We start from the raw sequence: 24440 nt of genomic DNA on the forward strand, positions 1-24440 counted from the left end.
AAGCCTTTCATGTGAGGTCCGTGCCGCAGAGTGCCTGTCCTCGGGGCCGGGCTTTGTTCTGGGCAGCTGCCGTCTAAATGGGAAGCGGGCTATGTCGGAACAGCCAGTAAATAGGGCAGAAAATGCATTCAGTGTCTTGCCTCCCTTTAAAGCTGCCTTCTGGTCATTAAGAGTTCCTAATTAGGAACCATTTTGAATAGCACCAGTTCATGGGCTCTGTTTATGAATTACAAGGTAACACAGTTACGTAACGCACATCTCATTTTTCCTGAGTTTGCAAAACTAACGAGGAGAAGCCCAAAGTAGCAGAATTAGGAAGGGTTAGTCTTTCACGTTAAAATCCCTCGTAGTGTAATGTGTATTCATGCCCTGCTGTCCCCCATGATCCTCTAATGTAGTCAGTCTTGGGGTCTGTCTTGTCATTCTTGATTCTTCCGTTCTTCTCCCTTCCTGCTGCCCCCTCTCTCGTACATTCGGTCATAGTGGAGGCAGTACTCGAATCTCCTCCTGCCCCAGATCCCAGAGGGGCCTTTCCACGTGGACGTGAGCTCTCCAAGCTGCTCTCAGAAGCCTTTTCTAGTCCTCGGACCCCGCGACATCCCCGCCCCTGCCCATTTCCCTTTTCTGTAGTGTTCCACGCTCTGCCCAGCCTCTGTCCCAGACTCTGCTGCTCCTTTCCCCTAAAAACCTCTTCTGCGGAAGCCCTAGTGCTTCCCTGGTCTCTGCACAGAAAGTGTTTTATGATTTTGCTCCCAGCTTGCCTTTTCAATTTACCCCCCAGTGTTCTTTCCAGATCCACTCTTGAGCGAGGCCTCTTTGGCTTCTGTGCATGTGGGCTTCCTTCCGTGAATCCCACAGCACTCCATATCCCTGCAGTTCATTGAGCGTCGTTCCCTGTGACTGTCTCCCTGTGGAAATGCTCTGCTCTTTGACGACAAAACATCATCAGTTGACTATGATACTTAGTAGGCGCTCAGTAAATGTTTTTTGAGTGAAGAAACGAGTTAAACGGATGAGTGAACGGATGATTCAGTGAATGAACAAATGAACAGAGTAAATAAAAGTCAGGAGATTTTCCGTTCTTTGCCAGGATCTAGCAGAGGCAGTATAAACCCAATAGAAGAAGTAAGGCCTTTGACAGACAGACACCTGTTAGGTAGTTGTATGACCTTAAACAAGCCACTTAACATTTCTACCCTGCAGTTTTGTTTTTCTTTTTTTAATCTATAGAATGGGATGATAATATCTATTTCAGGATCATTGTGAAAATCTGAGGTGAAAATGTACCTAGTCTGCGTAAGTACCCTAAGGTGCTCATCTAACGGTAACTGTGCCATTTCACCCCATCTTTGCCTGACTGACCCCCACATCCAGGTCTCTGCTCAGACCTTCCCACCTAAGTAATAATTTAGTAAGCACTTAACGATGTGGTAGGTGTTACCCTAAATACTTTACATCTGTTAACTCATTCAGTCCACTAGTCCTAGGTAGGCACGATTATTTTCCGGTTCCATGGCTGAGGAGACTGAGCCCCTGAGCACTAGGATCACTTGCCCACGGTCACAACACCAGTGACAGAAGCAGTGTTTGAGTCAGTAGACCGGCCCCAGCTCTGTGCTGTCAGCCGCTGTGCCTTCCCTAACCACAGGATCCAAAATAACCCTGCCCCACCCGCCCCAGCCCCCTCACGCCTCGCCCTGCTCCCTCTGCTTTGCCACACTTTTCTCTGAGATTATTGAACCCGTGGTCTATTTGTTCATTGTCCTCTCCCTCACCAGAATGTAAAGGCATAAATTCCCAAAGCTAGAGATTTTGTCATATTCAGTGCTGAGCCCCAACGGCCTAAAACGATGTTAGGCACGTCATAAGTGCTCAATAAAATTTTTTTTGAAGGCCTTTTGTTACTTAATGTGATTTTGGTCAGATTTCTTTATCTCTGTGCCTTCGCTCTGGTATCTTTACTGCGATCTCGAGAGCCTGCTTTTTAGCCTTAAATGTGTTCTGTGACCCACAAAGAAAAGCAGGCCTCGGTGTCACAAGGAAATTACATTTTAGGCTTGTTTGGAGAACGACGTGTGTAGTATGCTTCTATCAGCACACATGGCGTGCAGCAGTGAGAGAAGCACCTAGAAGTAATGGAGCTCGCGGTACTGCGGTCACTGTTTCTCTAACAGTCTGTAAAAAGGACCAGTGACTTATCTCTAAGGCCAACACAGAAGGCATTGGTGTGAAATACATACAAATTAAATGAAAAATAAAAACAAAAACAGGGCGCCCGGGTGGCTCAGTCGGTTGAGTGTCCGACTTTGGCTCAGGTCAAGATCTTATAGTTTGTGGGTTTGAGCCCCACGTTGGGCTCTGTGCTGACAGCTCAGAGCCTGGAGCCTGCTTCAGATTCTGTGTGTCTCTCTCTCTGCCTCTGCCCCACTCCACGGTCTCTCTCAAAAATAAATAAACATTAAAAAAAATTTTTTAATAAAAAATAATTTTAAAAAAACAGACATAAAATTATTCCGTCCAGTCATTATAACCTTTTCTAAATGCTGACTCTCAGTGTCTATCGGCATCTTATTGCGACTGACCCAGGAACCACACGTTGACGAGCCTTGAAATAGATGACTTGGGAACAGACTGCTTCTTTCTCTTAGTTTAATTTTTTTTTGTTTTCCAAAATTACCCTTGACTGTTGATAGTGTTTCCTTAGAGAGGTTATCCACAATTGCTCAGTCATTTTTCTTAAAAATTAACTTTGACACTGGTCCAAATGCTTGGGGACGTACCCAAGATTTTCTATATAATGCTGATCAGTGTTTAGGAAAAATAAAAAGGAAAAAATAGAAAGGACACTCCTTAGCAGCGTAGACTTTAAAGTCTATTTCATGTGTCAGCAAAGCCTGTTAAAGACAATCACGTTTGACAGGTAAAATCACATTTCAGTGGCTACACCTTATTTTATTGTATACTCAAGTTTTATTAAACTATGGAAGTATTCAAAATCTCTTATTTTTCTAAGGAAAAAAAAAAATAGAAACTGTCTCTTCTGTCCATAAAAATCCCATCCATGGAGTTTGTTAGTCTTCCAAGTTTCTCGTTGTGTTCAGTATAAGATCTATCAACTGCACTGAAGAGTCAAATGAGTATTTATAGCCCTAAAGCTGTTTTCAGAGATCACACGTTCGGATCAGCACCTACAGCTACATTACTTCCTCTCTGATACCGCTCCCCTGCTGTCCCCTGCTGTCCCCTACTGTCCATAAGCCATTCACTGTTAATAGATAAGACAGTTACCAAAAAAGACAGTTCCTTCCATTCTTTTTGTCCCCTCTTACCAGATACCATTTGATGTTTAAGCTTATTTTGCCAAGGAAATGGTTACCTAAGTTCCCAAGCCACGTGTCATGTCTGGTATGACACGCCCCAGCGTATTCGTAGCTCAAGAGTCCTGCTCTAGCCCACAGTTCCACCACCTCGGCCCCTACCGTGCTGACTTGTGCTCAAGGACAGGACATAAACGCCTTGTACCTGGCTGTCCTTGCTCATTTTAAAGAAATCTTTAAGTTGTGTTATTCCTCAACATTGATTTCTACTTCTGTGTCACGTCTTGTCTGTTCCATTTTTAAGAGGGACCCAAGTTACCAGAGGCTACCGAGGACTCTGTTAGGATGGCTCTGGTAGTGCCGCCAGGAATACTTGGTTTTGTTTTCCATTTAAAATTTTTTTTTTTTTTACATTTATTTATTCTTGAGACAGAGACAGAGCATGAACGGGGGAGGGTCAGAGAGAGGGAGACACAGAATCTGAAACAGGCTCCAGGCTCTGAGCTGTCAGCACAGAGCCCAATGCGGGGCTCGAACTCATGGACCACGAGATCATGACCTGAGCTGAAGTCGGCCGCTTAACCGACTGAGCCACCCAGGTGCCCCTGTTTTCCATTTAATTATCTGTTTGGTCCCATGCGTCTCCATTTTCCGTGTCATTTCTCTCCCTACTCCCACTGGCCAACCATTCCATTGCGTTGTATGTGCCTCGTTTTATTTTTAAAATACATATCTGTGTGTGTGTGTGTTGGCATTCATTCATTCATTCATTTTAAAGAGAGTGTGCAAGTGGGGGAGGGGCAGAGAGAGAGAGAGAGAGAGAGAGAGAGAGAGAGAATATCTTAAGCAGGCTCCATACTCAGCACAGAGCCCAACACAGGGCTTGACCCTGGAATCATGACCTGATCCAAAATCAAGAGTCGAATGCTTAACCAACTGAGCCACCCAGGTGCCCCCGCATTTATTTTTCAGTCACATAGATAGCATCATGTTACAGATTTTATGTTGGTTTTCTTCTCCAAATTCTCAAAAAATTCTCACTTTATTGTTCCAGGATCCAATCCAAATCCTGTGGCATTTAGTTGCCATATCTTTTTTCCTGAGTGACGTAGTATCTCATTATAGTTTTGATTTTTGTTTCCCTGATGCCTAACGATGTTGAGCATCTTTTCGTGTGCTCTTGGCCATTCATACATCTTTTTTGGAGGAGTGTCTCTTCAAATCTCTTCCTCAGTTTTGAATTGTCTTCTTTGTTGTTGAATTATAAGACTTCTTTATATATTCTGATATTAGATCCTTAACAGATAGATGCTTGCAAGTCTTGTCTCCCATTTTGCAGGTTGTCTTTCCACTTTCTTCATACCATCCTTTGATGCCCAGAAGTTCAATGTTGATGATGTCTAAATTATCTATGTTTGGTCTGGTTGCTTATGCTTCTGGTATCACAGCACCGTGTGATTTTAAGATTTATCCATGTTGCTGGATGAACATAATCCATTGTTTTTAACTACCTGACCATTTTCCGTAATGTATATTTACCACATATCACCTGCCCCTCCCTCACAGACAACCACTTTGTCTCCGGTCCTCATTATCACAAACTCTCTGGATACACCCGCATGTACGTACCTAATACGTGCCTAATGTGACCAGGTACTGACCGACTGTCTTCCATAATTGTTGCACCTTCACCCCCACCAGCAGGCCATGGAAGCTTCCTACACCTTTATGTGTCCGCCAGTGCCTGGCGTGAGCCTGCTTTCAAACCAGCCGCTGTGTGAGAAGTGTCCTCTCATTCGTGTTTAATTGCATTTCTTTCACTACCCATTAACTTAAGCATCTCCTCAAATGCTTGTTTTGGGGCTTTTTTTCTTGTTGTGAGTTGCCTCTTCATATCTGTTACTCATTTTTCTTTTTTTTTTTTTTAATGTTTATTTATTTTGAGAGAGAGTGCAAGCAGGGGAGGGGCAGAGACAGAGAAAGAGAGAGAAAGAGAGAGAGAGAGAGAGAGAGAGAGAAAGAGAGAGAATCCCAGGCGGGCTCCATGCCGTCAGTGCAGAACCCAACGAAGGGCTCGTTCTCATGAACCATGAGATCATGACTGGAGCCGAAATCAAGGGTCGGATGCGTAACCGACTGAGCCACCCAGCTGTCCCTCCTTTACTCATTTTTCTTGTGGGATTTCAGTCTTTTTCTTATTGATGTTTAGAGATTCCTTGGGATAGGTATTAGTCCAGTTTAGTTCAAAAAATTTTTTTGAGAGGGTGCATGCTCAAATGATGGAGGGACAGAGAAAGAGAGAGGGAGAGAATCCTAAGCAGTCTCCTTGCTTGGTGCAGAGCCCAACGTGGGGCTTGATCTCACGACTGTGAGATCATGACCTGAACTGAAATCAAGAGTCTGACACTTAACCAGCTGAGCCACCCAGGCATCCCAGTGCAATTTAATTTTAGAAAGTACAAAGATCTTTTCCTGTCATCTGTATGTTAACTTTACCATCATGCCCTCCACTGTACAGAGATTCTTAATTTAGATATAATCACATTGGCCAATTTTTTCCTTATGACTTAGGCTTTTGAAGTTTCATTTAAGACATGTTCTCCTTACCCACCCCATGTCACAGAGATTTTCTCTTATATCATCATCTGCTAGATTTATAATTTTACATTCAGTTCTTTAATGCATCTGGTGCCTCCCTTTTATTTGTAGTTTTAGGAGGGATCCAGCTTTATTTTTTTATTCTTACACCGAGTGGGCTTTTATAGCACCAGCTATCAGATAACACTTCTTTTCCTCATTGATCTCTGCAGCCACCGTTCCTGTGTGTTTGCGTCCCCTTCCAACATGAGTCTCCTAGCTGTTCTGTGCTATTGATTCATCTGTTCTTGGGTCAATTTACATATGTATTTCCTGACAGTAATATACATAATACGTGTTTTAATGTGTGTGTGTGTGTGTGTGTGTGTGTGCACGTATGTATATCCACACACACTTTTTAACAAATCTGTAGCTTTGTGGTAGGTCCCAATATCTTCTCTGTTAAGGCAAGCTTTTATCCACCCGCCCCCTACACACACTCCAAATGGACAAGATATTCATGAAACTCTTCCATGTAAAATTTTAGAGCAAATTATTAAGAAACCCAACTGCGTTTTTTATTCGGATATATTGGATATATATTAACTTCGGGGCAATTTATACCTTTAACTATTAAGTTACCCCACCTAAGAGCCTAGGATGTCTCTGTCATTTGTGCCCCTTACTGGAGTTTGAGGAGGTACTCTTACACAGTTCTCATTTATTCTTGCAGAGGATGAGTCACGATCCATTGTAATGTCTGTATCCATAGTTTAACTACGGGATTTTGTGTTTTTTCGTCTGATAATACACTTTCTCCTTAAATAATTACATACAGAGACTCCCGCAAAAATTTAATCCTCACTGAGGGAGTGATCTGCTTAACCCATTGCTTTACTATCTGAAGAACTTTCAGATAAAATGGAGAGAGAACATAAGCCTGTTTGGCATCATGGAATAAATATTTAACTTTGTGAAGTGGAACGGCTCTTAACACGGAAGTAAATCGGAGAAGCCATGCAACATGGGTTGAAGGACTAACACTGGAAAAAATACCAGTGATGGAAAGTTTTATTTAACCAGGAAGAGGACAAGGAAAGAACACGTGACTGAAAGAGGAAGCACCAGTGTGTGGTTCCTTATGCTGCAGTGACATCTCTCACCGAAGGGAAGGGTAGAGGAAAAGCTGAAATTGATCAGCTTATTTGTACTGTCCTGAACTTAAACACCTGTCATTCTGGCCAAGCTAGCGAAGCCAAAAAGTTATCTAAATTGGACTTCTACTAAGGTACAAGCGTCTCCCAGTCATCCTGTCCATAGAAGTAATTTCTCCCATCAGTTTCCGTTCCCTTTAAAACGGTGGCCACGAATGTACAATGACAGACAAGAATTCAGCTACAGAATGGGCACTCAAGGTTAGAGGCACGTAACTTGACATTGATGTACCCTGTAAGCCAAAGTGGGAGGACATCTGGGGATTTCTTGTGGGTGCAGGAATATAAACATACATGAGGTGTGATCCCTGCGCTCGAGGAGTGCATGCTCTAGCAAGAGAGGCCGGTATCGGGCTCGCTCTGAAAGCATGCGGTAAATGCTATGAAGACAATGTGCTGAAGGGAACCACAGGTGAGATTTCACAGAGAAGGTGACACTTTGAAGAGGAGCTTCAGTGGGAAGGCAGATGTGCCCAGGTGATAAGTTTGGACAGTATCTTATGAGCAATAAATAGTTACCACAGGTTTTTAAGTAAGGCAGAGGCGGGTTTCAATTTATATGTTAGGGCTGGGATCCAGGATGTGTATTGCAGGTAGGATTGGTAGCAAGGAGACCAGCAAGGAGGGCCAGCATAAGTAACTTGTTAAGCTCAAGAGGAAAATAAAATTCATGATGGTAATTTCTATAAATTTTTTTTAAATGTCTATTCATTTTTGAGAGACAGAGAGGGACAGACTGTGAGTGGGGGAGGGACAGGGAGAGAGGGAAACAGAATCCGAAGCAGGCTCCAGGCTCTGAGCTGTCAGCACAGAGCCTGATGTGGGGCTCGAACTCACGAACTGTGACATCATGACCTGAGCCAAAGTCGGATGCTTAACCGACTGAGCCACCCAGGCGCCCCCATGATAGCAATTTAAAAGAGCAACCAGTGGCGCCTGGGTGGCCTGCTGTTAAGCATCTGATTTTGGCTGAGATCATGATCTTACAGTTCATGAGTTCAAGTCCTGAATCAGGTGAGCTCAAGCCCTGCTTTGGGTGAGCACTGCTTTTCCTTCCTTCCTTCCTTCCTTCCTTCCTTCCTTCCTTCCTTCCTTCCTTCCTTCCTTCTCTCTTTCTCTCTTTCTCTCTCTCTTTCTCTCTCTCTCTCTCTCCCTTCCCTTCCCTTCCCTCTCAAATAAAAATAAAAGAGCAACAGATTTCCATTTCCCCCCATCTTCCCCCAAAAAAGTTCACACTCCACTCTTCCTTTCTGGAGCACTTGACTTTAAAGTGTTGAACATTTTTAACAAGTAAGGTAAAATTTCAGAATGTGCACTTTAAGAAAAATATAACCTCAAATAAGATTTCATCATTTTGAGGATTATGATAATGTTAATCATAATAGAAACATGTACATAATGGGTAGATGCCAGGCACTGTCTGAAGTATGTACATTTATAAGCTTGTTGGATAACAATAACCCCATGAGGTAGCTATAATTCCTTTTATGGGTGAGGTGATTAGAAGCACAGGGAATGTGAGTAATTTCCTCAAGAACACACAGCTAGTAAATAATAAGAGGCTTAACCCCTGTCAGTCTTGCTGCAGAGTTCATGGCTATGCTATTCACTAAGCTATGCTCCCTCTCTCTGGTATTTTCAATATCCTATGTTTAGGGGAGCCTGGGTGTCTCGGTTAAGCATGCGACTTTGGCTCAGGTCATGATCTCACAGTTTGTGAGTTCGAGCCCTGCGTCGGGCTCTGTGCTGACAGCTCAGAGCCTGGACCCTGTTTCAGATTCTGTGTCTCCCTCTTTCTCTCTCCTCCCCCACTCATGCTCTGTCTCTCTCTTCTCAAAAATAAATAAACATTAAAAAAAATTTTTTAATATCCTATGTTTAACATATGGACAAGATAAGCATTCGGAAGTTTCAGCTTGACGGATAGGAGTGTGACAGCCTTAAGAGTCTCCCCTACCTGTCATCTCCCATGACCTGCCACCCAGAGGCAGGTGGTTCCCATGCTTTGTCATGAGAACTGCCTTCAAGGAACAGCAGCAGGTGTGGAGCCACTGGTGATGATAAAGAAATGTTCAGTTTTGTCCCCTGTATTTGTGCTCTCAGAAAACAGAAGCAGTGAAGCCTTTGTCGACATTGGTCGACACTCGGGATGATTCTATAAGTGTGTCTTTGGTATTTGTGCCAGGCAGAGCAGTTGCTCCTCTGTGAACGATGCGGGTTAGAGGCGTGCGTGCGGTTCACAGACTGGCTGCTGTGTCCAGCACTCCTGAGACCCGGCGTTTGCCGGGTGCGGGGCGTGCGCTCCAGAAGCCCATAGAATGGGCTGCCGGATGGCTCCTGGAGCTCCGTCTTCTCGATGCTGTTGTTGAGTATGTACACTTCCGATTTCCTTGTTGTGCGGATGACCAAAACAAGGCGGAAGAGGCAAGTGTGTGCGGTAAGAATAGGGCTCCTGTTGTCTTCACACCTAGGCAGTGATCGCAGCCACAGGGAAGAAATGGTAACATCCCAGTTCCAGACAGCCGGCCGCAGTGCTGCTCGTGCCGAAGTCACTAGGGTCGGGAACCCTCTGTGACGGTCTCACTCCCGTAGAGCACTTGGCCTCCACGTCTTTATGTACAAAGGGTCATGTTTCCTGTTTCCTCATTTGAACAGAGCATCATGGCCCACCGTCAGGAACAAACTCCGCCCGGCAAAGCCCCGCCCTGCAGCACAGACCCATGGGACAGTCACAGGCCAACCACGTACCTGGGGACAGGTGAGGCTGCTCTCCCCAGGTGCGGGCTCTTCCCTCTCATTTCCCCCTTCTTCCGTACGCACCCCCATTCCCACCCCTCCCTTCCCCCCCCCCCCCCCCCCCCCCCGGTGAGGTCAGAATGAGAACTCTCGTGTTTTCCGCCCTCAGATACCTTCCCAGTTCCCCCCGCTCCCTCGGTACCTCATCCCTCCTCCAGCCTCATCCCAGGGCTCAACACAGTCATCCCATCATGCCCGATAAGCGGGGACTGGAAAGAAAGAAGCGACAGCAGCCTCTGGCTCCGCCACGCTCGGTCCCCCTGATTTTGGCAGGGAACCCCAGACCCACACGCATTGCTGTCTTCTCAGCCTGCCCGAGCGGTACCTGTACGCACTTCCTCACCTCTTTTGTTGAAAATATTAGCCACGAAACAAAAGCGAGGTTGTCACAAATTCAGCATCTCCACGGGCATCGGCGCTGCGGAGAGCTATTTCTCCCTGGCAGGGTCAGCTCCTCTGCCCTCTGGTTCAGCTGCTTGAGCGCAGCTTTCCTTGATAAAAACTGCACCGAGACGCCCTCAAAATAAAAACCAGACCAAACCAACATGGGATGTGGACAGAGCTGACGCGGCTGTTGACCGCCAGATGCACCTAGCGTCTCTGGCTCTCGACGTAGTCTGCCTTTCCGGCAGCTGGTCGGGAGAGTGGCAAGCTCAGCTTTGAAAAGAGACTAACCTGCCTTGGCTTTCAGACTGTTTTCATTCTCTCCGTCCCGGGAGTGACTGGATTTCTCTGTTCGTAGAGGTGCCGTAGAAGGTGAAATCGGGAAAGACGTCTCCGCCTCTTACCGACACTCATGGTCTGACCACAAGCACCTTGCCCAGCCTGACACCGCCATGATTTCCGTCGTAGGCAGCCGGCATAATCAGGTAAGCAGCTACCCCCCAGGTGCAAACTGTTCTTTTCAGTGGCTAAATCGCTGACACTGGTGAGTTTTTCTTTTTAAAGAACCTAGGGAAAGCCTTTTATTGTTTTTATTTATTTTGAGAGAGAGAGTGAGCATGTGAGCACATGCAGGGAAGGGGCAGAGAGAGAGAGAGAGAGAGAGAACCCCAAGCAGGCTCAGCGCTGTCAGCGCAGAGCCTGACATGAGGCCCGATCTCACGAACCGTGAGATCACGACCTAGGGCAAAAATCAAGAATTGGACGCTCAACCAATTGAGCCACCAGGCGGCCCAACACTGGTGAATTTGTCTTGCAAATCAGTTCGGATACATTCGTCCCCCAAATGTCTTGCTGTGTGTTTGGCATTCCGTTAGCTTCCCTGAGAGAGTGTAAAGGGTAAAAAAGCTTACCCTGACTTTGGAGAAACAAGCACCCCCAGTCAGGTACTTAGAAATAGCAGGGTTTGAGTTCATCAAAGGAGGGTTTGGGTTGGGTTTTTTTTTTTTTTCAGGAAAATTAGTCATAATCTCCTTAAAGGAAGCATTTCTCCAAACTCTTTTCTCTGATGGTTCTGTTGCCCATTGACCAAATAGTGGGGAAAAAAACATATAATCTTCACATTAACTTGGGCTGCATTTGTAAAAAATTAGGTAGCTCTTCAACCCAAACTCCCATTCCTTTCTTAGGATCTAGAAATGCACACAGACTGTATAAATGCTGTCTTCCAGCGACAAAGGTAGTCTTTCTTCAAACTGTCACTAAAGCAGTCCACAAAAACTTGTTTTCCTTACACTCTTTCTCTCCCAGAGCCTTGGCTGTTACCCAGTGGAGCTAGAGCGAGGCCCCCGGGGATTTGGGTTCAGCCTCCGCGGGGGGAAGGAGTACAACATGGGGCTGTTCATCCTGCGTCTGGCTGAGGAGGGCCCCGCCATCAAAGACGGCCGGATCCACGTGAGTTCGCTTCCGTCCACAGCCTTTGCTTCTGGCTCCAGACTGGGAACTACTGAAAACAGTTGATCAAAGGGAGTGCGGAAACCCCCCAGAGCTAAGCAGCCAGGTTTTTCCATCACAGAACCTGAGAGCAGCCGCTCCTGGTTTGACGTTCTGACCCCTGGCGATTCCGATTCCGTGTCCTCCCTCGAGAGTGCTAGGCTGTAGCTCGGTGACGCTGTCCTCACCGTTTTGACTTTGGTCCATAAGGAAATTTACTTTTTACTGACATCATCCACATTTGAGGGCAAATGGACTCATAAATAAAATATACTTTTCATCTTATTAAAAGTCTTGGAAAAGCCAGGATAAAACAGAATCTTCAACTTCTTTCCAGAAATAATAGGCCCATTTTTTCCTCCTAGCTACCCTACAGAGGTAGCCAGAGATCAAAAAGCATGACTCTCCGAACCTTTACTATGATCTGAAAGACTAGAATTCGCATGGGTCGTGATCCATCATAGTTGCCCTCAATTCTGAAGCACTAGCTTTGGACAGGGCAACTGCAGACCAGATTGTTTATGGGTCTGCACATAAGGTATTTTCCCTCTTTCTCTGAACATTACTTAAAGAGGAATCTTATAGAGGGGACGTGTGCTGGCTTCAATTTTTTAAAAAAATAGCCCGCTGGCATCCCGTTACTTTATACATTAGATTTTACATTTAATGTACATTAAATTTTAAATTCCAGACAGCCTCCCCCCTACTACTCAAGAGAACTTTGGACTTCCTCCCTCTGCCACCAGTTGGCATCTGGGAAGATAATTTTTTTTTAATCAGATGGTATATTCTAATAATGATTGCAGTTCTGAATTTTCCACATCACTGCCCCGTTCCCATGACTCATTTTGTAAACATGTGTCAAGTGTCTGCTTTACCCAAAGCTTTATGAGTGAGAACTGAATGAACTGGGAGAAGGGGTAGCCCTAAACCAAATAAGACCCCACCCCTCTTCAAATGACCAGACCTGTGCACAAGGTCAAAAGGCGGGGAGTATGAGTGGCTATGAGTGGAGATTTCATATGAGTGGAGAACGGGTGGCATTAGAAAGTGGGTTAGGATTTCAGTAGAGAGAGCTTGGTCTTTTTTCTTCCCTCTTTTTTTTTTTTTTTTTTTTTTTTTTTTTTTTTTAAATCTGGGTATACTTTAAATCTGCCGGTTTTTAAAAAAAAATCTCCCATTGTATTGTCACAAAAAAACCAATCAAACAAAAAACTAGGACATAATTTTTAAAGTTTTATAAAAATTTTTTTTAATGTTTGTTTATTTTTGAGACAGAGACGGAGCATGAGCAGGGAAGGGGTAGAGAGAGAGGGAGACACAGAATCTGAAGCAGGCTCCAGGCTCTGAGCTGTCAGCACAGAGCCCGATGCGGGGCTCGAACTCGCCAACTGCGAGATCATGACTGAGCCACCCAGGAGCCCCAAAAACTAAGATATAATTTTCAAAAGTTGGTTCCAAATATAACCCTCAGATGCACTAATCTCACAAAACAAATAAAAGGCAAACAGGCCTTAAAGCAGACAAAGTCTGTTTCTAAAACATGTCATTCTTTACAAATGAATGGGAGCTTCAGACTTTCAGGGTTAAATCAACTCTCATTTCAAAAGTAAGATCTGATGTTTGAAAGGGAGCTATTACTACCATGGCCAGGTTTGTTGTAAACTCTAAGAAATCAGCTTTTCAGAGAAGAATTCTTTCTCTGGCTACTAAATTATCAAAATCTTGACTTGCTAAGGATCATGGCTGCTTTGTACTAATGACAACTTACTCTGGTGCCACCGCCCAAATGAGAGTTTATCTCCAGCAAACTCACACTGCGGGGCGACCTGGGCATCCCTTTCTGCCCCATCCTCCTGCCTCCCTTCTCTCCTCCCTCTCTTTGTTAGGCTGATATCTGTACTTTGTGTCCTGTGCCTAGTATTTATTTCAGTATCTTCAGTCCTTTTATTTTTAGAGAGAGAGAGTGCAAGCAGGAGAGCGGGGCAGAGACAGAGAGAGAAAGGGAGGGTGGGGGGAGGGAGAATCTCAAGCAGGCTCCTTGCCCAGTGAAGAGCCCGACCCGGGGCTTGATCCCACGATCCTGGGATCATGACCTGAGCCGAAATCAAGAGTCAGACACTCAACCAACTGAGCCACCCAGGCACCCCTCCAGTATCTTCAGTCCTGATCTGGGGCCTGAATATTCATACTAGATGCTCTGTAGACATTTGTTGGAAGTGTAGAATGGATGACAAATACTAATGAGAGAATTGGTTTTTTTTTTCAAAATCAGCTCCCAAAACTTATCACTGGGTAGACAGGACATGAGATAGATGAAGTAGTTAGCAGGCAATGTAATAGTGTCATTCAGGAAAAAAAGAAAATGGGAGCCTGTGCTATAGATGGAAAAACGCTGAGAGTCAGGGGCATCTGTACATTTAGTGAGTCCTAAGCCATCCGTAAATCTGGTCGAGATCTGAGGAGGACAGAAAAAGGTGTTCTGGGCAAAGGCAAGGAGATCAGCCGAGTGGGAAAGTCTCACATTCGGGAATAGTGTCAGATTTAGTTAGATCTTTACTGCAGGACAGAATCAGATTTAGAGAATGTCGTCTGTCGTCTTCCAGGTAACATGTGTTTTCACTTAGTTTTAGCCCCACAAAAACCCTTTAAGGTAGGTGGCATTTTCCCCACTTATAGATATAAAACTGAGGCTCTAGGAGACTAAAAGTCCCTTGCTGGCCTCACTCAGCCTGTGACGGCCGTGGTGTGGCCCAGATCTTTGGTCCTGTGAGCCCAGCCCGGGGGGTTTTCACGTCAGGCCACGGCTCATGCCTGTCTGGATTAGATTGTCCCAGGGAAGTATAGAGGTTCTCAGCGCCTTCTAAGAGAATGTAAGTAATGTGCTAGAAACATTGTGTAATTTTAATATAAACTGTAGTGGCTGTGGTTGACAGAGTAACTTTTTTGAGGAGCATAATTTTTCTCTGTTCCCTCTTCCTACTTCTTCCTTTGGTTCTCCTATTCTCCTTTGTTCCTTTCTTTGCTTTCTCTCTCCTCTCCTCTGTCCCCCATAATTTCATTTTTCAGTAACACAAACTTGAACTGTTATTTGTTCTATTTATCAAAAGATAAATAGAACATTCTTCATTTTAAACAACAGAATTTTAAAAGAATATTCACGTTTCCCTCTCACAAGTGCCATTTTTTTGTCTGCAGCTTTGTATAGACCAGTCGAGGACTCTTCCCTGCTCTGAGGGCCTGTCTGCCACAAATTTGAAAGCCATGGGGTTCTAGTATCCTTCCTGCAATGTAGTTTTAAAGTTAAACAAAAATGACACCTGGTGGCAAATCTGTTCAATTACAAGCTTTATTGCAATTTATTCGTTGTACCGAAAGAATCAGAAATATGCAGCTTAGGACACTGAAGTTAAGCCAAAGAATGTGACTGCAATTAAGGGAAACCTCAGTCATGTTTTACAAGATACGCCCAAAGCACGCTCCAAATACCGTCTACCTTAATTTCTATTTGTCTCATTAATCAGTAGGACTGATTTGTCACTTCTCATTTGTATTTATTTCTTCATACAAATTATTTTTCTTCAATCACTTATTATTAAGGGAAATCTGGGTATTAGCTTTTATCTCACTCATATATTCTGGATATAAGTATTTTTATTCTGTTTATTACTTTTTTCCATCCTATTATGTTTATTATCTTATTTTGGTTAATTTTTTTTTAAGTTTTTTCTCCTATGTTAAGTCCACTTATCTTGTCATACCCTCCAATTATTCAAGAGAGTCCTTTTTTTTTTTTTTTTCATAAATATGCAACAAAACCTTTGAATCTGTTTTCTTTTTCATAGTTGACATGTTTTGCGGTGTATACAGTGGGGGACGGGCTCGGGTAAATCTTCCTCCTGATGCACTTGAAGTCCTTTGGGGGAAAACCAGGAAGTAGATAACTTGAAAAGGAACATCGGCTTGTGTTTGGTGTGTCACCAGGTTTTATCTCATTAAATCCCCGCCCGGACCCCAGGAGGTGGGTACCAATATTGTCCCCATTTCACAGAGAGGAAAATGAGACCCTCCGCTGGCTGGAGGTGGAGCCAGGGGTGAACCACAGACATTATGACTCCAAGGCCCTGCTTCCTGGCCACTGGGCTTCGCTGTATCTGTGGCTACAGACTTCCCTACCAGCTTCTGTTAAATAATTATTGAGTCACCTTCTGTTGTTATTTCTGGATTGTTTTCGTAAGCGCTTACAAATTTTTGAGCTGTTTGGAATGTCAGTAGTTTTCCATTGTTCGCTGTTTTGATTTTTTTAATGTCTATTTTTGAGAGAGAGACAGGGTCGGGGTAGGGGAGAGGCAGAGAGAGGGAGGGAGACACAGAATGCGAAGCAGGCTCCAGGCTCTGAGCTGTCAATATGGAGCCTGATGTGGGGCTCGAACTCACAAACCACGAGATCACGACCTGAACTGAAATTGGACACTTAACCGACGGAGTCACCCAGGCACCCCTCGGTTTATCTCTTTTAAAGCCAAACAAGCCTCTGCTTGTCACCTTGAAACATTTTTTTATTTTGAGAGAGAGCACGTGCACATGAGTTGGGGAGGGGGCAGAGTGAGAAAATCCCAAGCAGGCTCCATGCTGTCAGCACAGAGCCCAACTTGGGGCTCGATCTTACCAACTATGAGCTGAAATCAGGAGCCAGACACTTGACTAAGCCACCCGGGCGCTGCTGAAATGTATTTTAAAATCACTACCATCGTTATCTTTTATCAGGTCCTTTTGCAAAAGTGACACTTGACGTATCCATGTTTCTCCCTTTTCTTTTGAAATACCTACACAGCATTTCTAGTACATAGCAGAGGTACTGAGGCATCTCCTTCTGGTCCCTGGTTTTATGTTACCTAGGGAAATTATTTTACACTGAAGTCACGAGCATACGCCCGTTACCGGTTTTATTATTTTTTTTTTTAATTTTTTTTTTTTAATTTTTTTTTTTTTCAACGTTTATTTATTTTTGGGACAGAGAGAGACAGAGCATGAACGGGGGAGGGGCAGAGAGAGAGGGAGACACAGAATTGGAAACAGGCTCCAGGCTCTGAGCCATCAGCCCAGAGCCCGACGCGGGGCTCGAACTCACGGACCGCGAGATCGTGACCTGGCTGAAGTCGGACGCTTAACCGACTGCGCCACCCAGGCGCCCCTTTTTTTTTTTTTTTTTCCGTTACCGGTTTTAAATCAGTATTCATATGGGTATATTCTCCACGCTGAAGTTTTTATCTCTGAACATTTCATTCATCTAGTGCCTCATACATCTACAGGCTGTGCTGGCAACATGAAGGGGAGGGGGCAGTTCTCCGTGGAGGCCAGGAAAGGCTTCCACGATGAGGAGCCACCAGCCCGGGTTTTAGAAAATAAATTCCAGATTCAACTCCTCTTGGAAAGTACTCTTCCTAGTGGGTCATTCCGACCCAGCCCTGTGGCATCATGTGGATCATAGAGACCTCACCTCTTCTGGCACTTCTCTTTTGGTTGAAAACTCCAGATCTCATTTGTGATTTCAAGGTGCCCGGATCCTGTTTCCTCCTCACATGCGACTTTCTCCTGTAGGATTTCTACAGAGCAAATAAAGCTGGACTCTGTCTCTTCCCACTGCGGTCATCCGTCCGCCCATCAGCTTTAGCAATGACACAGCACCGTGTACAAGTTAGACGGTTTGCAAATGAGTCAGTAAGGTTGAGCGGCTGTCGTGGACAGAGCAGAATCGAAGGAGGATGCATAGTTTCATGTTGTTCCTGTGAATGTTCCCTCTCTAGGTTGGCGACCAGATCGTTGAAATCAATGGGGAACCTACACAAGGTATCACGCATACTCGAGCGATTGAACTCATTCAGGCTGGTGGGAATAAAGTTCTTCTACTTTTGAGGCCAGGGACTGGCCTGATACCTGACCACGGTAAGAAAAGGCTCTCACCTGGAGCTGAAAAGTTATGGAGGGGGCGACGACAGAAAAAGAATGTCTGTTTGAAGGGGCTAGATATTTTGCTGGCTAGTTCAAAGGTAAACACCAGAACCATCGAAAGCTACTTACACAGCAGGGTTATTAGAATATTACCAAGTAAGTGGCTTCAGGCGTGATTTGTGTTGGGATGGAATATGTTAAGCAATTTCAATAGAAAACTTGTAAGTTGCTTTTATAGAGAAACGTGCTTGTAAAAAAAAAAAAAAAAGGACGTCAGAGGCAAGTGATTTAAATGTCATGAAAACCGTCTGAAATCTCTTCAAATGCCACTTACTTCCTCATTGTAAGATCTACTCCCTTAATGGAAGAGAAGTTTCTCTCAATGAAGAGTAGAAGCACTTTAGGCTTCTCTGGTCCCTTGTGGAGAACAAGTTGCTCTGACCCCACCTGGCGTCAGGGAGGTGGATGGGACTGTCTGTTCTCCTGCACTGGGCTTCAGGTTCCTTGGTTTCGTTGTATGTTTTTGAAATACCACAGGATTTGAACATCATGTTTTAACTGAGAGCACTAGCCTAGATAGAGTACCGCACCACCAGGACTTGTCCCTTCTAGTTTCTGCACCCCCGCCCGACCCCGTAGAGCTTCTGAGGGACAAGTATAGACGTGACCTCCTGCGGTCCCCTTCCAGCCTGTAATTCTCTGTTATTACCTTCCACCATCTGCTTGTAAACCATACGTTCCCAATGACATCTTTGCTAACTGCGCTGTGATTTTTTTTTTTTTTTTTTTTACATAGTCCTAGGCCTTTTCTCTTCCTTCTTCAGGTTTGGCTCCTTCCGGTCTGTGCTCCTACGTGAAACCTGAGCAACATTAAGGCTTTCAGGGCTTTTCTTGGTCTTTCCTTAAAAAGACTTGGTAAATTTGCATGTCTTGTAAATCACTTCCTTCTTTTTTTTTTCTTTTTAATTAAAAATGATGCTATTAAATACATCTCTTTCTATCTTCTGCACTTTTCAGTTTCCTTTTGACATTAAATTTGACAGCTTAATGCAAGAAAATTATTTGTAAATGCCCACGAACCTCATTCTGGTTACCTCAGTCGGGTGTCCTTGATTAGTGATTTTGGCATATCCATAAGCTCTATCCTTTGATGACAGCCAAATTAGTAAGCTTCTTGGACCAAGTAATTCGGTCCAATTTTATTATTTATTTCTTCTAAGTTTTTTATTGGGCTTTACTACTTAGGAAGACTTTATATATCATATATTATGTAATTAATTATAAACTGGAAAAATGACTACTGTTATTTTGGGTACATTTAAACAACCCACCCTTCGTGCACAAGTACAGCTGTCTATGTAATCTAACTTTATAGAGATGGTAACATACATAAATTTTATTTATGAAATATACGTACTCAGGCTATTTAAGCAGTCAGTACAATTCGGATGGCTGTCAAGGTTCAAAACTTACTGTCCCTATTTGTTGTAATTCTAAAATTTAATAATGTTCCCCTCAAATCACTTTTTGTAGGTGATTGGGATATTAATAATAATCCTTCGTCTTCAAATGTGATTTATGATGAGCAGTCACCATTTCCCCCAGCATCACATTCTGCTTCCGTATTTGAGGGGTCCCCCATGCCAGTAACTGAAGAATCTTTAATGAGAGCTCAGATATGTGAAAAGACAGAGGAATTAAAGGGCGGTGTGCCTGAAAAGAAAAGCACTTTAAATGAAAATCAGCCTGATAAAAAGCAGCACTCTTTTCTCCAGAAAAATGTGAATAAAAGGGATCCACCCGGCAGTCATGGGCATGGTGACAAGAAAAATCTCTTAAAAGTAGAAACTGGCGTTACACAAAGAGGTAGATCTGCTAGTCCCAGGAAGCCGGCCAGCCGACATGCAGAAGAACGTTCGGACAAGATTCCCAGTCCTCCCACCGCTGACCCCAAGAGAAGACCCAGAGATCGGTCCCTCAGCCCCAGGAAAGGGGACAGTAAAAGTGGTCAGACCGGCACCAGGGCAGGTTCTGGGCAGGATCACTCTGGAAAAAGCAGGGGACGATCTTCAAGCCCAAAGAAGCAGCAGAAGACTGAAGGCAGCAAAGGCCGACCAAATACTGAAGCCAGAGGACTAGAGTCTGAGAGTCAGAGAGGAGGGGGCCGCGCTAGGGACGGTGCTGAGCAGATCTCGGACGGCAGGGAAGGATCAGGTGCTGCCAGGAAAGACACAAAGCAGAGCCAGTCTGGGAAAAACAGGACAAGGTCCCCAGAGAAAAGAAGCAAGAGAACGGATGAAAAGTCTCTTCTGCCCAAAAAGACTAGTAACACTGCTAGTAGACCAGAGTCTGAGCAGGAAGAAGGAAAGAAGGCCACCATGGGAGAGACAAGTTCTAGCAAGGAGAAAACAGGAGAAAATGTCAAAAAATCAGAAAAGCTGAAGCAGGACCCTGAAGAAAGGATGGTTTTAAATAAAATGGAAGACCCCCGAGGAAAAGAACAAGAGGCAGCCGACAAAAACAGAGAGGGTGGAGGGTTCCAACCTGAGAGCGCTTCTCCCGCTAGGAAAACACCGATCACTCCAGGGCCCTGGAAGGTGCCAAGTGCAAATAAAGCCACAGGCACTACTGGTGTGGCCGAGAAACGGCTGTGACCTTTGGTATAAAACAAAGAAAAACAAGTCGTAATTTTTCCTTTCTAAAAAGCAGCATTTTTCAAAAACAAAAGTCATTTTTTTTTTTTTTCAGCAATTCTGAAACACACACATTTTACTTTGAACATCAAGTTACCCAGGCTGCATGAAGGGCCTTCAGGACTGCTAAGAACCAACCGTCCCCCGGCTGGCTGCCCTCCCGCGCGCTCATCTGACATGCCCGGCTCGGGTGCCCTGGCCCGTCGCCGTGAGTGTCCATGCTGATGTGCACACAGTGTGGTCACGACTCACTTTATATCTGTGCCAAGTTATCTACTGTATCACGTGTGTTGTATCCGTCTCACTCAGATAATTCCACAGTAATGAAAAAACTAGGTTTGGCTTGGAAGTTGATATCCTCAATAGCATGCTGCATGTTTACAGAGAGAAATATTTGAGTCCTTGCAGAAGAAGGGATTGTTAGCTCGTCGTTAAAGATGGCGGTTGCCTCTTCTAACAGCTACTGGTGATGGCCCAGGCCCGGTTTAAAAATGAAACTCCAAAACATCACTACTGAAAAGAAAAACAAAATGTAGTCAAATATCGACACTTTCTTCCGGATTTTAATTCGGCTGCATAAGGTATTCTGAGTAACTTTCAAGATACCACTGAACAATTGAACGTTCAAAATGAGACCGTACTTTCAGCACTGGAGAGCTCACCTGCTGTGTGACCCAGCCCTGATGCAGTCTTAGCGTCTCAGGTCACCCCTTTCCTTCAGTTATTTCGTTATGAAACCAGAAAGCAGCCTGTGGAAAGAGTGCTCACGGCTGTTCAGAGAAGAGCCACCACATTTCTGTTTCTGGATATTTGGGTTGGACCTACTACTAATTCATTAGTTGTTAATACATAGTACCTATCTGGAGAGTCCAAAAACCAGACAGATTGTGAGGGACTCCATCACGAAACAATCTGGTGGCAGCCATACAAGTTCAGGTGTTCAGAGGCAGAACCTGCGTGAGCCCTGCTCGGCAAGAGGATAGACATGGCGGTAGACAGAACATGCTAGATCATATTTTAATTTCTAGCTACATTAACTTATTTAAAAAGCAAGAAAGGGAGACTAAACATTTGCTTAGCTTGTACACATTTTCGGAGTTCTTTCCAAAAGTCTAGTGAAAGATGTTTGTTGGGAGGTAGAGACCGTTCTTAACTCCGTAAGACAGACCCAGGTTTTTCAGTCCCCTGAAGCAGCATTCAGTAGCGACTATAAATAAAGGAACAATCTCAGAACAAAACCATTTTATGGGGTATTTGAACACCCCTGTTCTGTCACCTGGGTTCATCTTGTTATTGTGAAACACGTTATGTCCAGGTCGTTTCCTCTTAGAGTTCGACTGTGAAAGTCTTTAATGTAACAACAGAATCTGCCCCTGTAGCTGAGACACGCTTCCCAGAGTGAGAGTTTGAAATCCCCTTTCATCCAGAACTATATTTACCCATCTATTGTAACTACTTGAATAGAGAAAAATTAGGAGGCTTGATAAATGCTAAGAATTTAGTACCACAGAAATGATTTATTTTCCCAATAGTCCACAATTAGTGATAAAGATCCTATTTTTATTGTTAACTGTGACATAACTTTGATGTCCTCTGTTGTCAGTCTGACGTGGCTCTTTCCTTCCTAAGTAACCTGTCACTGTACCGATTATATACTGACTTAGCAATGTGGCCTTGGAATGCTAAGCAAAATATGGATGTACTGGTTGTAAATGTTTATATATTGTACAGTACCTTTATATATACACTTGAGGTTCTGATTAGAGAAAGAGATCTGTAAATCGCTCGTTATTTTTTATATAGATATTAAAAAAAAAAACCAAAAATCTGTTTATGGCCTGCATTTCTTTTACTGTCGGGTTTATTTAATATTGCTTTCTCTTTGTGGAGTGGATTCCCATCACAGTCTGAGTCCTCAAATAGATTGTGTTCCCCCTGAGTAATGAACATTCAAAATGCTACAAATCAGGGAGACTCATAATGATGATTTTACCTGTATGGCTGCCTATTATCCGTATGTAAACCTTGAAATGGGCTTGAGGTAAATATCACTGTGCCTCGTCATTGTAAAGAAAATAGCTTTGCGTAAATAATTTGCTGTCTATCCCCCAAAATCTTTTATACAGTCAGGGAGAGAAAAAGACTGGTCTTTTTCTGTGCACTTTAGTATGACCAGCATTCAGAGAATATGGTTTTATGAAAGCAAGGAATATTCAAATTGAACTGTGTAACAATTTGACTAATCACCTCCACAAAGATGTGTTTAAGCTGAAGTTTAATCCATAGTGTGCCCCTGGAACTACAGAACACTGGTAGAAATGGGGACTTTTGTCCCCAAAACAAAATGTGATGTTTCAGTCTGGTGTGGATACATGAGAGCAACTTCTGACATCATCCTAGCATGCTCCGATTCCTAGGAACTCTCTAGGTTTTTTAAACAATAACAGATTTATTTATTTAGACAGCCCTTCACTGGTCATGTTATTAAGGTGTACCAGCAGTACAGTGATCTGTTTAAAGCATGCCGTGGTTATTACATGAACTCTGCAATCTTTGCTGTAGTTAACTGAATTCGTTTAAGAGATCCAATGACTTGGATCTGTTTTCATTGTTGCTGCGCAAGCGAGCCAGCCTTCTGTGAAGAATGGGATTCTCACCACTCGAGAACTCTGAATCTTTCTCTCAGATACATTAAAAATATGAAAACATAGCCAAGTGCTTTAGCCTAAACCTATAATTTTGACAGAGAATCCTTTGGGAATTTGTCTATTTTACAGTGTTTGCATTAAAGTCAGGCAGCACTATTATTAGCAAATACACAAATCAAGAGGTTATTTTGTCCTGAATAAACAACCATTTGTTACCTTGAGTAATACCTTATCACAGTTTATAAGCTCAGGCATGCTGCAGGAAAGGTACAGAATTACTGCACATTTGTGAAATTCAAACTTCATTATTCAAATGGGCACCAAGAACTGCAAGAAGCAAAGGATGACTTTAGATGAGTAAACTAGTCAGTACGTGTGCACATGAGATTCAGTTGAATGAATTTACTTCTCAATAATCCCAAATCACACACCATGTTGGGAATGAGACCCATTTGGCCCACTAGGAAGGTGTAGCTCTAAAACATTTCAAAAGTAAGTAATTTGGAAGGGTGTTATTTTTACCGTGCACAAGTCCACTTGCCTCTAAATACAATGAACCAAAAATACAAAGACATATAAACTTATACTTTGTGGGGCCCTGTGGTATTTAGAATTTTTGTATCTCTCTGACTGTAAAGAAAACCATACATTGGTTATTCAACTGTACAAAGAGTTTAGCTTATATTAAACATTAGCTATAACGTGCATTTAGGAAACTTCAGGTTATACCTCCATTGCAATTTTAAGAAGGATAGTTTTTCCTGATACCGATTACTAAGGGAACGGGTTTTTCTCAACCTTACTATGGTTACTGCTGTTCCTATTAAACTTATAAACGGCCTAATCTAGTCCTGTTTTTACATCTCGGTTTCTCGGTAACGGCCAAATATTACCAAAGTGTATTAGATCTCGCTCCTTTTTTGGGATCAAAACAAAAGCCCAACTTTCTAGAAATTATACACAGATCAATGAATCCCTGAGGGTAGGAGAGCCATGAAGTTACAACTCTTCCACCCTAATGGAAGAAAGCTGCATGAAGGTGAAGTTACTTGAGGTCTACTCCTTCCATCTAAACATTTATATGGAGCACCTAATTATGGCAGCAGGTACTGGTTTGCATTCTGGGGACCTAGGAGTGGACAAAAAATAAAGTCCCTGCCTCAAGAGGTTTACACTCTAGTGGGAAGGGACAAGTAGGCAAAAAATGAGAGAAGGAGAGAGGGAATGCCGTGGACTGGGAAGATTTCCTCCCATGGACACACCAAGGCTGCAACTACATATGATGCAACTCACTCTGAAAATGACCCAACGACTCACAAAATCTCTCTTCCACAGCTAGAGAGAGAAAGAAAAAACCACATCGAGAAG

The 24440-nt window shown here is 43.7% G+C and overlaps 2 protein-coding genes across 14 annotated transcripts in view; one reads left to right on the plus strand and one right to left on the minus strand.

Annotated features, from left to right (window-relative positions):
- The window catches only part of MAGI3 (membrane associated guanylate kinase, WW and PDZ domain containing 3), a 248229-nt gene extending 227743 nt beyond the window's left edge, over positions 1-20486 (plus strand). For 2 of the 3 annotated variants that reach the window (XM_045478688.1, XM_045478689.1), the window contains 5 exons: positions 9764-9866; positions 10647-10773; positions 11597-11740; positions 17587-17725; positions 19265-20486. In XM_045478688.1, coding sequence (XP_045334644.1) covers positions 9764-9866; positions 10647-10773; positions 11597-11740; positions 17587-17725; positions 19265-20385 — 1634 coding nt within the window. In that variant the 3' untranslated portion in view covers positions 20386-20486. Of the gene's footprint in view, positions 1-9763; positions 9867-10646; positions 10774-11596; positions 11741-17586; positions 17726-18555; positions 18647-19264 lie in introns of all 3 variants that reach the window. The other variant, XM_045478690.1, reaches the window with a different exon arrangement.
- The window catches only part of PHTF1 (putative homeodomain transcription factor 1), a 91780-nt gene continuing 87816 nt past the window's right edge, over positions 20477-24440 (minus strand). For 3 of the 11 annotated variants that reach the window (XR_006712627.1, XR_006712630.1, XR_006712622.1), the window contains 2 exons: positions 23289-23399; positions 20477-20937 (listed from right to left, as the gene is read on the minus strand). The gene's annotated coding sequence lies outside the window, so the exon portion shown is untranslated. The remainder of the gene's footprint in view (positions 20938-23288; positions 23400-24440) is intronic. The other 8 variants (XR_006712628.1, XR_006712624.1, XR_006712631.1 and 5 more) reach the window with 5 other exon arrangements.

This window comes from Leopardus geoffroyi, chromosome C1, assembly GCF_018350155.1.
Source record: "Leopardus geoffroyi isolate Oge1 chromosome C1, O.geoffroyi_Oge1_pat1.0, whole genome shotgun sequence".
Lineage (NCBI taxonomy): Eukaryota > Metazoa > Chordata > Mammalia > Carnivora > Felidae > Leopardus > Leopardus geoffroyi.